The sequence below is a fragment of the Lissotriton vulgaris genome, chromosome 1_1 (genome assembly GCF_964263255.1).
Source record: "Lissotriton vulgaris chromosome 1_1, aLisVul1.2, whole genome shotgun sequence".
Classification (NCBI taxonomy): domain Eukaryota; kingdom Metazoa; phylum Chordata; class Amphibia; order Caudata; family Salamandridae; genus Lissotriton; species Lissotriton vulgaris.
Window position 1 is genome coordinate 1,611,272,560 of NC_141685.1, and position 16,691 is coordinate 1,611,289,250.

The 16,691-nt window shown below is 42.0% G+C and overlaps 1 protein-coding gene across 6 annotated transcripts in view; it reads right to left on the reverse strand.

Annotated features, from left to right (window-relative positions):
- LOC147750884 (uncharacterized) overlaps nucleotides 1–16,691 on the reverse strand; it is a 1,319,653-nt gene that overhangs the window by 907,251 nt on the left and 395,711 nt on the right. For all 6 annotated transcript variants that reach the window (XM_086918405.1, XM_086918419.1, XM_086918411.1 and 3 more), the window contains one exon: nucleotides 435–527. In XM_086918405.1, the coding sequence (XP_086774531.1) occupies nucleotides 435–527 (93 nt within the window). The remainder of the gene's footprint in view (nucleotides 1–434; nucleotides 528–16,691) is intronic.

Here is a 16,691-nt window from a genome sequence, read left to right on the forward strand (position 1 = left end):
CACTAAGTCTCAGCGTCCCTAGATATACAAAGTTTGAACATTAATTACTCCATAACTACTGAACTGATTTACACTGAAACACACAAAACACTATTTCTGGACAAAGCTCTAGCTTTCTACAGTATTTTTAGTCAATACGTTCAGCGGTTTAGGCTGTAGCTGTGTCTAAAGTTCCTATGGGAAAATGAATGGGAAAAACACATTTTGGCAGTGGCAACTGACAGCACGAAGAGTAGTTACTGGTCCCTTAGTCTTTCTGCCTGCTGTGACCTTTTCATACTTCACAATGTCTATGATGTCTATAGACCAGAAAATGAAAAAATATCACAGACACAGACTGTGTCAGGAAAGGAAAATCCTGAATCTGAGGTTTGATCACTCAAGTCAGTTCTGTTCTCTACACCTCATCTGCAACATTGTATCGTTTTACTCACCACTTCCTCAAACTCCTCTTGATGTTTTTCCAAATAAGCCATCTGTTCTTCTGAGACATGGACTACTGTTGTAACAGTCGATGTAAACGACACCTTAAATGATAAGAAGAATTCTCAACTGTTATTTATTACACAAAAGACATCTGGTTAACAAAATATTACAAAATGGTCTATCAATGTACAAGAGCAACATCTTTAAACTTTCAATGAAAGCAGATAGGTAAAGAACATGTATAAACTGAACTGCTCTTTTAGAGGTGGCATTCTAGACTACCAATTTCTACAAAATATTTCCTTCCTCTTTTGCCAATTGTTCCGCTCATTGTTCTTGCCTAAGACAGTGTGAGAAACTGGTCTCCAAATGTATCCCTATCTGGGCCTAGGTGGTGCCATAATAAGAATCTTCAACACTGCCCAACTTACAGTGGAAATTTCTACATGTAGACAGTGGAACAGGTGCTACCACCAGCATCACAAATTAAAATCCCTTTCTCCTTAATAAATCTGCCCTGTCTTGGTCTATGTGGAAGGGCAGATATAAAAATCTCACAATACAGCACTAATGAACAAAGTAGCTTTTCATACTTTCCTTGATCAGGTTAATGGAAGATAAGTTTCAAGAAGGCGATTGGTCCAGTAAGAATGATAAATACAGCATATGCCACATTTCTGCATTTTATACTTAGATTAAACACATCTAGCTATAAATTAGTGAAGACACAATCTGAATGGGAAGTCTAGGCTGTTATTACATAAATCTCTATCAATTACGAAAAAGCCTTCCCCTCGCACATGTATTGTTATGGTTATTCCCCACTACTTTTCATATAAAAGTGTAATTACAAAAACGGTTTATTATTTGTGAATTAATACCAGCACTATACTTGACTGATTACTACAGAGAATGTAACTAAGTAGATGTCCTGAAGAAGGTGACTTTATCAAATTTTGACCACCAAATTGATGCAAAGCCTTAAGTGATGTTCACTGTTGCCCATCTTTGGTAAGCAACAGACATGGCGTTTTTAAAACGGTATGAATGATTTGGTATTTTAGAGTGATGGAGGTTGTGAGGCCTTTTCTTGGAGTCTTAAGGCTGCTATAAGTTACTGGGCAAAGTCTGTGAAAAAGCATTGTTTTTCTCAGATGCCCACTGGAAACAATACTGTTACACTCAAAGTAAATAGGCAGGTGCTCCATTTTACCATTTCTCAGGAAAGCAGGGTCGAGCTTTCATAGCTGCCTCCAGGAGGTGTTGTGGAGTGAAAATCTTTGAAACAATGCGAAACCTTAAAACCTGCTTAATAATTTGAATGCTCGGGCAGCTTTTTATTTTCCAAAGGAGTAGGGCTCTGTTACAGGCGAGTTGAACATTCTACACGCAAAACAAAATTAGATGTGGAAAGGCATAGCATTTTCTGGGCTGTAGAATTAACCTCAAACGCTATTCTAACTCATTTGTGCAAGGTGTTGTAGTTTAGCCCCATGGCGAATATTATCCTATTGAAGCAGGTTCATTTGCAGGTTTCTTTTCTTACTGAACTTGTCTCCAAGGAATGGATATGGCATTATTGTTAGCAGCAATCTACTATAGGTGGCAATGCTTGTAAATAATCTTGTAAAGAATGCTATTTTCATATAAATGTTTGTGCACTTTTTTAACAAATGTAAAAAAACTTTATACAGCCAGTGTAGTTGCTGTATATTTTTAATTAGGACTTGCTGTGGTTTAATACTGGCTCTAGTCTCCTTTTTGTCTTAATAATAAGTTTTGTAAATATGTGTATTTGGGCCTTGGTCTTTTCTAGTCTAGTGTGATTTTTTCTCTGTCTTATGTGTCTATATAAATGTATATTTATGTATATATATATGTTTTTCACTTTTTACAGCCCTGACGAAGTTCCTTAAAGGCAAATGGAACGAAACGCATTGGCTGTGCCTATGTCCAATGAATACTACTAAATAAAGAAGAAGATATTTAATACATTACTGCCTTTTTTACTCTAATTGTGTGCACCTTCCATTCTATGTTTGCATATTACAGTTCAATCATACAAAAATCAACTGGGCAAATTGGGAGTAGAAATCGTCCCCCATGGTAAAGCTTGGCTAAATATGTATTCTAGGCATAGCCTGGCTTATTATAGACCTTTTATGTGTAAATGTAAATGTATAGGCATTTATATAGCGCACTACTTACCCGGAGGGTCCCAAGGCGCTTCGACCGCTGCGAAACCCTTCCTGGCTTCCCTGAGAGATGGTCCCTTAATGGGTATCTCCAGGGTGAGACCAGGCATCCCCGGCGGTCTGGTGGGGCCGTTAGTGAAGATGAGGCAAGCTAATGCCCAGAGTTGCCGAGTGTGAACGCTGATCAGAGTGGGCACCGAGGCGAGAGAATTATCGAGTCCGCTGACCCTGGTCCAGAAACCTGCCGCGCCGGGAATCGAACCCTGGTCCCGGGCCGTCCTCTGCTCTCGGGTCTACCGCCTCTAACCAGTGAGCCACACTACTTCACTAGATACAGATGGGTCCATTTAATCCAGAAGAGGCATGGTTCAGATGTGATCATTTCATTTCCAGATCATGCAGCCTTGCTGTTCATCAAGAGACCAATTAATGATGGCCCGGATGGTGAGACCAAATCCACATAGATGCAGATCATGAACAAGAAATACTGAGACAAGACTCAATATAGATTTGCTGATTTGGCAATGCTCATAGCCAAACTAGCAATTACAATGCGGTGGAAATCCCCCCCCCCCGCCCTATACCACTTACCTGGCAAACAGAAGTTATCCGATGGGGCACTGCAGAGAGTACAATAATTAGGCAAGAGGAATTCCGGGGTCTGCGTAAGATCCATATGTCTTTGGACTGGGATCAAATGTTAGAGGCCTTCAAAGCTATAGACTCCTTGACCTCCAGACATCGCAGGTGGTGCCAGTCTCCCCTACTACTCCTCCCCCTCCTGCGTCTCCATTGCCTCACTTGACTGTAACTGTATAGTATGTGTATTCGCAATTTTGCCTAGATTGTTGTGTATCTATTTAGATTCTGTATGCATTTCCTGATTCATGCCCTTATATGGGTATAATTCACATTGCCCTTATATAGACATAGAAACCCAGTCCTTATTTAGGCATAGTCCATGCTACCAAAATACAGGCATGGCTACTTCCATCCGTTCATCTACGTCATAACGATTTCTTGGAAAATCAGACCCTTAAGCTTTTGGAACTTCCCCTTGCCTGGATATTGATTTCTCCAAGAACTCATTTATTATGCATGAACATCTATTCCTTAGGGGTTCATTCATGACGTTCATATGCCTGATTTTTACGTCAATACTGGCATTCCTAAACATCTTCAAGGTATAAATATACCTTCACTTGTTATGGCAAAGCACAGTGTGGTGCGGTGCAGTTCCACTACCTACTTGCACGATGCAGCTCGCCACAGCAAGTACCAAAGGAAGCCAAATCCCCTGCTGACGCACTGACCAGACACTGTCATCCTCGTGTGGAGAATCCAGTTCCAGAGTTTGACTCCCCTTGCGGGGTGTTGGGAAATTGAGTCCCGGGAAAGAGATACCAACCTCTCTCATTCTAAGGTATGAAGCGGTTTAGAACCTAGAGAAACCTTTGGCAATTCTTCGCAAAACTAAACTATAGCTAAAACAGCACCTAGCCTCGTACTAGACTTAGGTTAGGTACACTGGGGTAGGATTATTTTAGAAGCACCAGTTGAGTATTTTAGCCTGTGTTATTTATGTATGTACTTTTATATATGTCATAGCAACAGACCATGCTATTACAGCATTATTTTATATTACTGTTTATGCTGTACGCATTATACTTCGCATTCTGTCTTACGATTGTAGCAGTTCACCTATCTTGCATGAGAAAGAAGACTGTTCAATAAACCCCTTTTATTGAAACGCCAGACTCTCTATTTCTATGCAACTCTGTAGAAACGAAGCATGCACGATTGACTGAGTGAAATAGTTATCTATTGTTTCCACGACTCTGAAGACATTGTTCCGACTCTAAGGGAAATAAAGCTGTCATGTTTATGCGGTTGTCAGAGACTAATCCCTTCTTGTATATTCAAGAAGTTTCTAGTGACCTCTGAGTTAGCTGGCACACACACACAATTAAGTTTAATGTACTCGATAGAGACATACTGACCTCAGTCCTATGTCAAATCTATATTATTCCAATGTGCAGAGCCTATCAGGGATATAGGAACTACACTACAAGATGGTAATATGTATAGTTAGTTACCACTTCACCGTTAACTCTGTACAAATGTATACAACTGTGTATGTTTGCATTGGATTGGCCTTAACTGAGATCACAAGTCTGAGTAACTCAATATTGGTGCCTATAGCTAATACGCTTATGCAAGTTATGTACACCCCTTTTGTTTCTCTTTTGTATTTTAGCATTGGCTTCTTACCTCACAGAGAACATACTTATTGTATACCTTATATGTACATATTTCTTTGTACATTGTTATCCGTGAATCGATATCCTGACGAGATTATAAATCTGCTCACTTATAATTTACTACAAAAACTGCTGCTGTGCAATGTATTTCATATTAAAGATAAAAACCGCAATAGAATTATGTTTGAAAAAAAATAAGAAATACAAAGACAGAGGTTTCACTCTGGCAAGGATACTGTGGCTATATTAAAGATGTAGTGGGTTACTTCTCCCAACCAGAGATTACTTATTCAGAAAAGCGACAGGAAAGACATGTGAGCAGCCTCCCATATCTAAAATAGGCACTGGAAGTCAAGTACAAAGAAGACCACCATTTGTGTAGTTCACACATCTGTAGTCATATGGACTCCATCATTCGTACATTCAGACACAGTGTGAATGCAAAAATGTACACATACAAAGGCCTTGCACCCTGGACTAATAATCAGGCTACCATCCATGAGAGTCCCCACACAAAATGAGTAGAGGGGACAATGTCACCACCATAAAGAGGGGTGTACTTTTGGTGCCCCCTTCAGAAGTCAGTCCAGTTCTGATGTATCAATCTTAAAATGGGAAAGCCCTCACTGGCCATGTATTATGGTAGTATTCAATGAGGAAAAAGCACACTGGGACAGAGAAATGTGCAAGGGCATTGCAGCAGAGCTATGCAAACCTATGCATAGGACGTTCCTCTCAGAAAATGTTATGTGCATGTACATGTATGAACCGAATAGTGAGCATTTAGAATGAGAGAGTTTTTTGTTGTTTTGGATTTTATTGAGAATGCGATGTTAAAAACAATATTGGGTGGTAATACTTTTGCTATAACATATAAAACTGTTGCATTAAAAGTAACAATGAGTTGTCATGGTACATGTGTGACAGTAAAAACCTCTGTAGTAAGGGGAAGAAAGAATTAACATGAGATGATGCTCTACCAGCTACACTGAACTTATTTCCTATTTAGATCGCGTCTTCGCTAATTTATAGATGTATATGATATAAACACTGAGGAAATGTGCTATGTGCTACATTTGCAGATGGGATACCCTGTCTGGCTCTTGGGTCATGAAGTTTTCCTTAACTGTGGTTCATCTGTAAGAATCATTTAGAGACACTGTGGTCAATCCCAAAAGAATAAACCTACACTGTTTTGAAACCCAAGACGTATCAATTCAATAGAGAGAAAATTGGTCCAAATGAGTGCTTCTATGGTAGCCTATGTGTCTGATTGCAAAGTGGCAATTTTAAAGTCGGATTTTTTTTCCAGGAACAATACTCACCATGTTGAGCCTGCCAACCAACTGTTACACTACAATGAGAAATAGCATCCTGCTAACAGTTTAACATGGATCATTATTGAGAAAATATGGCCAAAACACAAGACCCTCAATAACAAAGGGACTTTAGAGAAAACTGAGCAATTTTAGTGTCTGAACTTAAGATACGTATTGTGAGGACTGATTCTGTACAGTGGCAACGTTGGTCATTTACTAGGGAACTACTACATTTTAACTAGATTGCTAACTACGAGGTTAATATCAATGTATACAGCAACTGTGTCAGAGACCAACGTGTTTTCCACACTGTATTATCTGTTTGGATGATTACACATTTTAGGAACTCAATATGCAAATGAAATGGTGCACCAAAGATAATTGTAGGCCACAACTTTTAAATTCTATACCGAATTATTTTATTCTTCCTGTACTTTAAATAATCATTTTCCAAACAAAGCAACATGCAGTCAACGCGTTTCATTCAAAATATTTTTTTTAATTCATCAGGTCTGTAAATAACACAAACATACAAACAAAGTTGTATACTAATTCACCACTAATCCTTTATGGGCTTCCGGAGTAGCGAGCTTCAACACTTCATCAGGGGTAACAAGCGCTATATAAATACAAACCTTTTTTCCTCCTCTCTCCTTCCAAATCCAAGTAACTGACTAACCTATCCACCACTTAAAATGTACTTGCATGTTTCACTATACTAATTCAACACTAATCCTCTATGGGTCCCGGAGTAGTGTGCTACTCGCCGAAAAGCGCTTCGATGCCTCGTCAGGGGTAGTAAGCGCTATATAAATGTAATTACAATACAATATAAAAAACATTAAACAAGCACTGAAAATGCAATAGGTTTCGCCTTTTATTAAGTTAAAGCCATTTGCTTTGCTAATGGTATTGTATTTTAGCTTTGCATTATTTAGTGTATATTTGTGATATGTGCATATATTTGCTCTCCCCTCGTCCCTTTTGTCTGCTCATGCTATTGTAATCCTCACTATACAAAATTAACACACACAATATTCTTCTATTTATTCACCTCCCAAATCCGAAACTGCTCTTTTCCTACTAACGCTATGCTTTAAACTACTACACAGCTAACAAAACAATTCTAACTACATACAATTACAACAAATCACAAATATACACTAAATAATGCAAAGCTACAATACAATACCATTAGCAAAGCAAATGGTTGTAACTTAATCAAAGGCGAGACCTATTTTCAATGCTTGTTTTTCTGGGAGATGCATGGGTTGGGGGCGGACCTGGTGAGGGGCAGAGTGCCTCTTAGATAGCACTCAGCATGAGGTCCTGCCCCCTCCTCACACTGTGGCATTAATTTGAAAGTTGGCAGGTATGCAACAGACAGGCGAGACCTAAAAAAGTGAATACATGGTTATTTCAACTGAACTACTTCTCCCCATTCTGTTGCTTCTCCATCGCATTAGGACACCCTTCTTCAGTAACAGCCAAACTTTATAAAAGTCAAATCAAATCGTATCAGAATGTCCACGGTGCTGGCGCTGTCCCTAAGAACTGGCTATGTCTCTTGAGAAGTACCTTTTACACTCCTGAGCTGGGTATGCCCCTCAGGACCTTTGCGACATGGCAGTGTCCACCTATTACTTAACCACATCACCCTGTGATTGTTTTTTATTAAAATCTATTTTATATTTAACGCATCCCAAATAAAAGCGTGAATAATCCAAATGCTGTTTCTGAGGTGCAAAAAAGATACACATTTGACCATAATCGGCTTAAGAAAACTCTGATTGTTGAGCAAAGTAAGGGCTGACAAACTGCAATTATGGCAGGGCGATCCTATAAAGTTGATAAACTTTATAAAATAACGAAATCGCACTGTGCCACTTTCCCACTGTTTCACCTGCAGGCAAAATTTTCTGTGAAAACAAGTCATAGCTGCAGATTTTTTATTGTGAGGATTGCCGCTCAAAATTTTTTTTCCATCAAACTTCACTTTCTGCGAGACTTCTCATCTGCTATTTTTTAAGCTTCTTTGCTTCTTGTGAATTGCATGCAGAGTCCGTCATGGCGGTAAATTGGCCCGAGCCAGTGTGAAACTTTCACCCAAGCCTCACAGTTCAACTAGCAGCACATTTCTTTCTGGTTTTTCTAACCCCAGACCTATGATGGTAAAAAATAAACTACAAATGCCAGCATGCACAGTGCTTTTGATTACAAGCCAGAATTGACTTGAGGTGGCACAAGTGATGTGGAGCACCTGCAATCTGGATTCTCTGCTCCTTGTTTTGCAAAGGCACTCAAAAATCAATTTTCCTCTAAAATTCGTCTCGTGCTTATCAAAACTCCGCCTTTGAGCACGTGCACGCAGCGCCCCTTCTGCAGGGGGAAGGATGAGGGCGGGCTCTTTTTATGGCTCATCACAGAAAGGCTCCCATTAGTTCACATGTGACGTTTACATTTGACTCCTACTTCAGGTGAGAGCAGTACCTCTCAAATGCGGGCATTTTGTCCAGATTAGAATTTTTCCCCTTTGCATTTTGATACTTGTAGTCTTGCAGTGTGTAACGGTAGAAACTAAATAAGGATGGGCTAAAAAGCTTTGCTGAGTGGTGCGTGCCCCTGGTTCAAAACCGGTCTGCAAAGCAGATGAGTGTACGCCCCCCACCCTCCTCCACTCAAGTGGCTGCAGATGTCTCTATGCCACTGGTGCAACTATGTTTTAGTCCTGGGTGGCGTGCATTTTGCAAATTTTTGCAAAGTTGTACATTTCTGGTTGCACTTCAAATTAAACAAAAATTGCGTGACACTCTCAGCCTACGCTGACATTCACCTCACACGTCCAATGTTAGGATGCAAACTACACAACCCAAAATGCAAAGTCGTTGATTAAATAGCCAGACCTAGCTGATGGCATCATCGCCCCGCACCCCCATCCCCCCAGGATGAGACTACAGCCCCCAGAATACAACAGATGGGGACTTAAAATTCCAGGTCTAGGACATAATGTTCCAATGAAATGAACTCTATTTTCTGGTTACCACTCCCAATAACGACTAGTGAGGTGTTACAATAGTGCAGCCAATACCCAAGACCCCCCAAACTTTCCACTCCCATCACATCTCCTACCCCTAGCAAAATTAACAGCCGATCTACATGTGGCTCATCGAGAATGTGGCATACCGGCCAGAGCTGCCGTCTTTGGTACCGCGAAAGGATGTTCCAGTCTGTGCGCCGGCTCAATATCCTGTGATTCTGGGCAAATCACTTAGTGTCCCCGTGTCTAACAAAATAGAACGTGTCCTTGTATAATGTAACTGACGCTCATGTAAAGCGCTCCAATACTTTCGGTTCGAGTTCGCGCTCTATCAAGCTGCAAAAGTAAAACAAGCATCAGACCGATGTATAATTCAGAACATCAGTAAGCGTCTAGAATCCCTGCTGTGTCACCCACGGAGATATCCAAGCAGTGGTGAGACATGCACCTCCTCGCATAAACAGTAATAAACAGAGGTGCTCGGCGGAAGGTGCATCTGCTCTGTCAGCACTTCAGAAGCATCACATTGCCACCCTAGCGCCCCCACAGATGTCCCATAGTGTCCCCAGAATAAATGAAGCTCGGCTGACTCTAGTAAGTGACATTGCGCCTCGAATAACAAGAAGTCATCTGGGCGCAGACGTGCTGCAGAGAGTTACCGTGTGGTTAGGCGGTGGCCAATGGGTGTGTTATTGGGTTGGGGGAGTCCCGGGTGATGGATCCTGTCAGAAATGAGGCCAGACACGCTGTGATATATGTATTTCATTCGCAGCCAGAGCTCTTTACTGTATTATGTTCATTGCTTGCACTTCGTCCATGTGCCACGAACCTCGACGCTAGGCGCCAGATCTGGGGCTCTCATTCAATGTGTGACGTTCTTTCTCTTTTCGCCAGGCTTACGCTGTCGAGATAGGCTGCCGGTTGAACAAGCCCCCCAAGCAGGAGGCCCCCCGCCCAGGAAGTATCTACTCTACCATGAAGAGGCCTCAGGTGGAAACCAAGACCGACACGGCCTGCGAGTACTGCGTTGTGGACTTCACAACACTAGACACCGGTGAGTGGGGGGCCGGGAGGGGGTGGGGGCAGGGTTGGCTGCAAGGTGAACTCTTGGCTTCAGAAGTACTGGGCGACAGCGGACAGCAGTAAAGCACAATTTAGAAGTAAGGGGATGATGCAAATAGGTTTCTGCCAACGATGGGCTCTTGCAGAAGGGGGTGTCGCAGCCCCCGGGGGAGGGGAGTTTTTTCAGGGCATTCACTTTTAAGCTTGAGTGTAAGGCAGAGATGGAGACCGAGGGTGTCTGCAGCAGGGAAGATTGTGTGGTTCTGGCTGGCCTGCTATGAATATGAATGCGTATCTTTATGTTACCAGACAGAGTGAGTAGATCTGTGTCGCGCTGTAGCCTGCCGGGGTCTGTGTGCCAACAGCGGGCACGGAGTGGCTGGGCAGGCCTGACCATCTCTGCTCGCCTGGGCATCTCTTGAAACCCTAGGAAATATTGTAAACAAACGCTCGACAGTCAGCCACGGTTGCAAAAATAAACATGCGGCGGAGATTGTCTTTATAGGGCCATGTGTTCCAAACACATGGCCCCCATAAAGATAAGAAAGCTTTTGCAGCAGAAGGAAGGCAGACGAGCAAGTCCAAGTGGGTTGTCTGTGAAAGAGAAAAGTCTACATCACAGAATGCTCTTTCCCAATGGCTAGCCACTGTTTAGCATAAACGGTGACGCCGGCCAATGGGAAATAGGGGTGGGGCTTGAAGCCAGTTACTGAAAGTTCATCCAAAACATAGAATCTGGCCAGCGTGACTGTACACGTGCGCAGCCTACGCAGGTGAAACTTAAAAAACACAATATCACATTATAAACATACATAACTCTAGCACACGCAATCTCGGTTCAATTATGTAAATTACAGTCCAGTCACAGAAAAAACGCTGTAGATATTTTCTTTTTGATCTTCTTTTATAGTTTTCAGCTATTAAGCCTCTTCCTTAGTTTTTATAGCCAGCCAACAGGAGTTCCGAAAGTGAGTAAAAGATCTCTTGCCTTCTTCAGGGATAAAAAACAAATCAATTGTACGTCCCAATCAAAATCGGTCTATATAGTTAATTACATTGGCTTGTGCTCCGTACACCCTTATATATTTGTGTCATATTGAAACCCAAATGAAATAGGGTTTAGAAACGAGTGGAGACCCATGCACGTCGAACACAATAAAACAAAAAACTAAAATTAAATTAAAAATAAAATTTGTGCCACTTTTGCAGTTTTAGGCAATCTATTTAGTATCAACCCCTAGTGAACTGTGGGAAGCATGGCACCCCAGAAACATAGTGAAAACCATTAGTAGCAATAACTATGAAATATCAACCGGTTGTGAATGAGGTAAAGACACCTTAACTTGTTACATACAGTTATGTAAGATGCTAGACTAGTCCAAAGTCGCCTGTTTAAAAACCGACAAGATCCCATTAATTCAAAGGTATTCTTTATATAACACATAATCCAATGTCAATACCAGTACAAAATTCCTGCCTGTTTACTGGTTCTAATTCCAACCCGTGTGACGTCACTAATAGTGTAGCGCTGGTGTCCCAAAATTGTATTCAAATGATCTATTTGTATTTATGAAGCAGTGGTCCTTATAGCAACAAATATATGTACCACCTGTTGGATTCAATTGTATAAGTTAAGGAAAATCCATACTCGATGCGATCTCTCTAGCTTAAAACAAGCTCGGTAGCTGAGATCTGCTGGGTCAATGTCTAGAGAAAGGACTATGCCAACCTGCCAAAAGGGAGGTATTTCTATATGCGCTGGTCGCCATTTTTAAAATAAGATGTCTATATCCAAATGTACTACATGGTCTGCCATACCCACCTTACCCTTATATGGCATTTGTGTTTTGAATGTTATGCACAGTGCCATGCTACATGTCGCACCCCTGGGGATAAATATCCAAACTTGAATAAAACAATTTTCACTTTGCTGAAGATGAGAGCACCAAATACCTTTAGCAATCTCGAGTATTCAGAGTCCAAAGCATATAATTATGCGTGAGAGACATAAACGAAGAGCACAAATCATTGCACAAACATATTTCCATCAGACGTGATAATCAATTATTTGGTTACATCTGGGCAAAAAGAAACAGTGTCCCAATTTTGTCCCTGATCTAGACCAGGAAGGTCTTATTCACATACATGTGTGACAGAGCACAATCACTAATCATTACACTGTACCATACTCTGCAAAATGTACATATATGCATTGCTATTGATGAACAAATCTAAGTCTGTACATTTGCAATACAAATATGGTTGACAGATACATAATATATTCTTGACAAAATAAAATGACTAAGTAGAGAAATGTCAGATCTATAGTCACTTGTTCACAAGTGGGAATAAATTCACCAACAATGGTCACCCTACAAGATGGATAATTAACTTCCCCCATATGATGTGTATCCCTTAGTGTTTCAATTAAGATGCAGACTTACTCTCACAGTATTGTATTGTAATTCATGATCAGTGTTTAAACCCAATTCAACTGTTCGTAGACGCATTATCCTTAAGGCCTCCTTTCTCCTAGGTGAGAGTTCCCTATTCCCACCTCTCGGGTCTCTCCGTACATGTTCTATTCCAAAGAATGTGAAGCTTGTGTGCTTCTTGTGCATCATAATTATTGGCATGCATTGCTATAGGATACTGCTCGTCATTATTTTGCAGAGCTCTCATGTGTTCACTCACCCTGTCTTTCAGTGACCTGATGGTGCTGCCCACATAGATTTGTTCACATATGCATTTGATAATGTAGGCAAATTTATTATAACATGTAATGTTTGAACTGATGTCAAACACCCTTGTGTATTTGGTCCCAAAGTTTTGTGTTTTTTGCAGGTCCATTTACACATGACACAATGTCCACATTTGAAAAAAACTCAACTTTGTTCACTCAGCCAGTGTTCCCTATGTTTAGTGTTGGGAAAGCAAGAACTCAATGGAGTCCTCAAAGTAATGTCCGGACCTCAAGATATAAAGTCTGATAGGCTTATGTCTGTTCTTACTCTTACTATATGCCAGTGTTTTCCAATACTCTTCAGTACTGTCCTAGATATAATGGTATAGTCTGTCATAAGACATATTCTTTTGGATTGATTCTTTGTACATGGGTTGGTCCTGACAGTGTCCCGCTGTTTGATATTGGAGATTTTTCCCTTGGCCCTATCAATTGTCCGTGGATCATACCCTCTAATGGTAAAACGTTTCTCCATGTCCTGTATACATTCATGAAAATCTGATTGCCGACTATAACTGCGGCTTGCGAGCATCATCTCACCATAAGGTATTTCCTGATCGGACTCATTGGATGTGAACTAGATGCATGAAGAAAAGAGTTGCATGAGGTGGGTTTCCAATACAGTGTACTCTGAATTTTGTTGTCCTGAATATATTGTTTCGTATCTAAAAAGACAACTCGCTCTGTGCTGCTTTGATATGTGAATTCAATGTTCATGTCGTTAGAATTGAGAAAATTACAAAATTCTCTGGACACCTTTCCGGAGGTAGCTGTGCCCTTTACAAATGCTGGTATTTATTTAATTATGATTTATTTCTGTGTCTGTGCTGTGCCAGTCCAAATCATGAGGCAGTCATCTAGGTAGTGTCCCCAGTACAGGATACAGTCTATCTATTGACCATCTTGAGTGCCCCAAATCTATTTTTCTTCCAAGACCCCCATGACCAGGTTTGCATACGCTCGAGTAAATTGAGAGCCCATGGCTTCCCCTTGGACCTGTCGATACCATTTGTTTTTAAATAGAAAGACATTATTATCCAAAATGAGTTCAAGCTTAGTGATTATCATGTCAGTATGCTCTCAGAGGCTAGATGATCTGGTGTGCAGGTACGAATATGCTACTTACCAGTATGCATCTGTTCTTGGCATGTAGGGCTGCTGACATTCATATCTGAATAATTAAACAACAGGGGGTGGTGATGGACAGAGTTTCTGAATTAAGCAGAATACTCCCACCCAGTCAAGAGATCAGGGCTTAATCCAACACCGTTTTTTAGCTCACTGCACCATCCCAGCTCAGAACCTGGCTATATGCAAATTAGTCTGTCCCTGGCCCAGTGCATCATGGGAACAGGGCAAACCAAACTACCAAGCCAATTCTTTCACTGGGAAGGAAACAAGCTTCCGGGGACCGGTTTCTGGCATTTCAGCCGTCTTCGGCCCGGCTTGCTTGAATCCTGATGGTGCAATGAGCAAGGGACTCACGTCTGAGTATACCCTTCCACGCTTATGGTGGACAAAATAATTAAACAACAGGGGGTGGTGATGGACAGAGTTTCTGAATTAAGCAGAATACTCTCACCCAGTCAAGAGATCAGGGCTTAATCCAACACCGTTTTTTAGCTCACTGCACCATCCCAACTCAGAACCTGGCTATATGCAAATTAGTCTGTCCCTGGCCCAGTACATCATGGGAACAGGGCAAACCAAACTACCAAGCCAATTCTTTCACTGGGAATCAAACAAGCTTCCGGGGACCGGTTTCTGGCATTTCAGCCGTCTTCGGCCCGGCTTGCTTGAATCCTGATGGTGCAATGAGCAAGGGACTCACGTCTGAGTATACCCTTCCACGCTTATGGTGGACAAAATAATTAAACAACAGGGGGTGGTGATGGACAGAGTTTCTGAATTAAGCAGAATACTCTCACCCAGTCAAGAGATCAGGGCTTAATCCAACACCGTTTTTTAGCTCACTGCACCATCCCAGCTCAGAACCTGGCTATATGCAAATTAGTCTGTCCCTGGCCCAGTGCATCATGGGAACAGGGCCAAACCAAACTACCAAGCCAATTCTTTCACTGGGAAGGAAACAAGCTTCCGTGGACCGGTTTCTGGCATTTCAGCCGTCTTCGGCCCGGCTTGCTTGAATCCTGATGGTGCAATGAGCAAGGGACTCATGTCTGAGTATACCCTTCCACGCTTATGGTGGACAAAATAATTAAACAACAGGGGGTGGTGATGGACAGAGTTTCTGAATTAAGCAGAATACTCTCACCCAGTCAAGAGATCAGGGCTTAATCCAACACCGTTTTTTAGCTCACTGCACCATCCCAGCTCAGAACCTGGCTATATGCAAATTAGTCTGTCCCTGGCCCAGTGCAACATTCATATCTGTGCATAGATCGCCGCCTAGTGTTGGGTCCGGATGATTGCACATTGTCGTCCTGGAAGAGTCTTCGAAGTATCACGAGATAGGTGGCTCCTCCCCTGGACTACAGTGCGCATGGGCAATGATTCCATCCTCAGATTGTTTTTAGCCATTATGACCAAGATGGAGTGAAACTAAGTGAATGATGACCATGCCAGAAGTATGTGTGAATTCTGCAGCTGCTACAGGCGCCGGGGAGGAGGCGGGCGATATGAATGTCAGCAGCCCTACATGCCAAGAACAGATGCATACTGGTAAGTAGCATATTCGGTTCGAGGCATGTGGGCTGCTGAATTCATATCTGTGCATAGAATACATAGCAGTCCCTCCATTAACGGCGGCCGCCCATGCCAGCTGCAGCAGTTTGTAAAAGTGTTTTTAGATCAGCCTGCCCTACAGCTGCTTGCTGTTTGGAGTGCACATCAACACAATAATGCTTTGTAAATGTGTGTGTGGTAGACCATGTGGCTGCTCTACATAGAAGGTGTGGCGCCACGGCCAGGGTGACTGACGCTGGACGCTGGGGATCACGGTTTGATCCCCGGCTCCGGCGTCAGGGGTCTGCCCAGCACCATGCGACTCTGGGCAATAGCTCGCTTAATCTTCCCAACGGCCCCCAGCGCCTTGAGACCCCTTCGGGGGTGATTTGTGCGCTATACAAGTACTGGATTTACATTTACATTTACATATGTCTTCCAAAGGGATATTTCCAAGGAAAGTCATGGAGGCTCCCAACTTTCTGGTGGAGTGGGCCCGCGGTGGAATGGTGAGAGTACGTTTGGCTTTCAGATAGCAGATCTGAATACATTTAACTATCCACCTAGCTATACCAGCTTTGGAAATGGGGTTACCTTTGTGTTGTGGCACAAAGGCAATAAAGAGTTGTTTAGTTTTCCTAAAATCCTTGGTCCTATCAATGTAATATATCAAGGCCCTTTTGACGTCAAGGGTGTGGAGCATTCTCTCCGCCAATGACTCAGGATTTTGGAAGAACACAGGTAATTCAATAGTTTGGTTAATATGGAATTGAGACACTACTTTAGGAAGGAATTTAGGGTTAGAGCGAAGCACCACCCTGTTGGAATGAATTTGAATAAATGGCTCTTGTATAGTTAGTGCCTGGAGCTCACTAACTCGTCGCAGCGATGTAATCGCTATAAGGAAAGCCACTTTCCATGTCAAGAATTGAATCTCGCAGGAATGCAGCGGTTCAAAAGGGG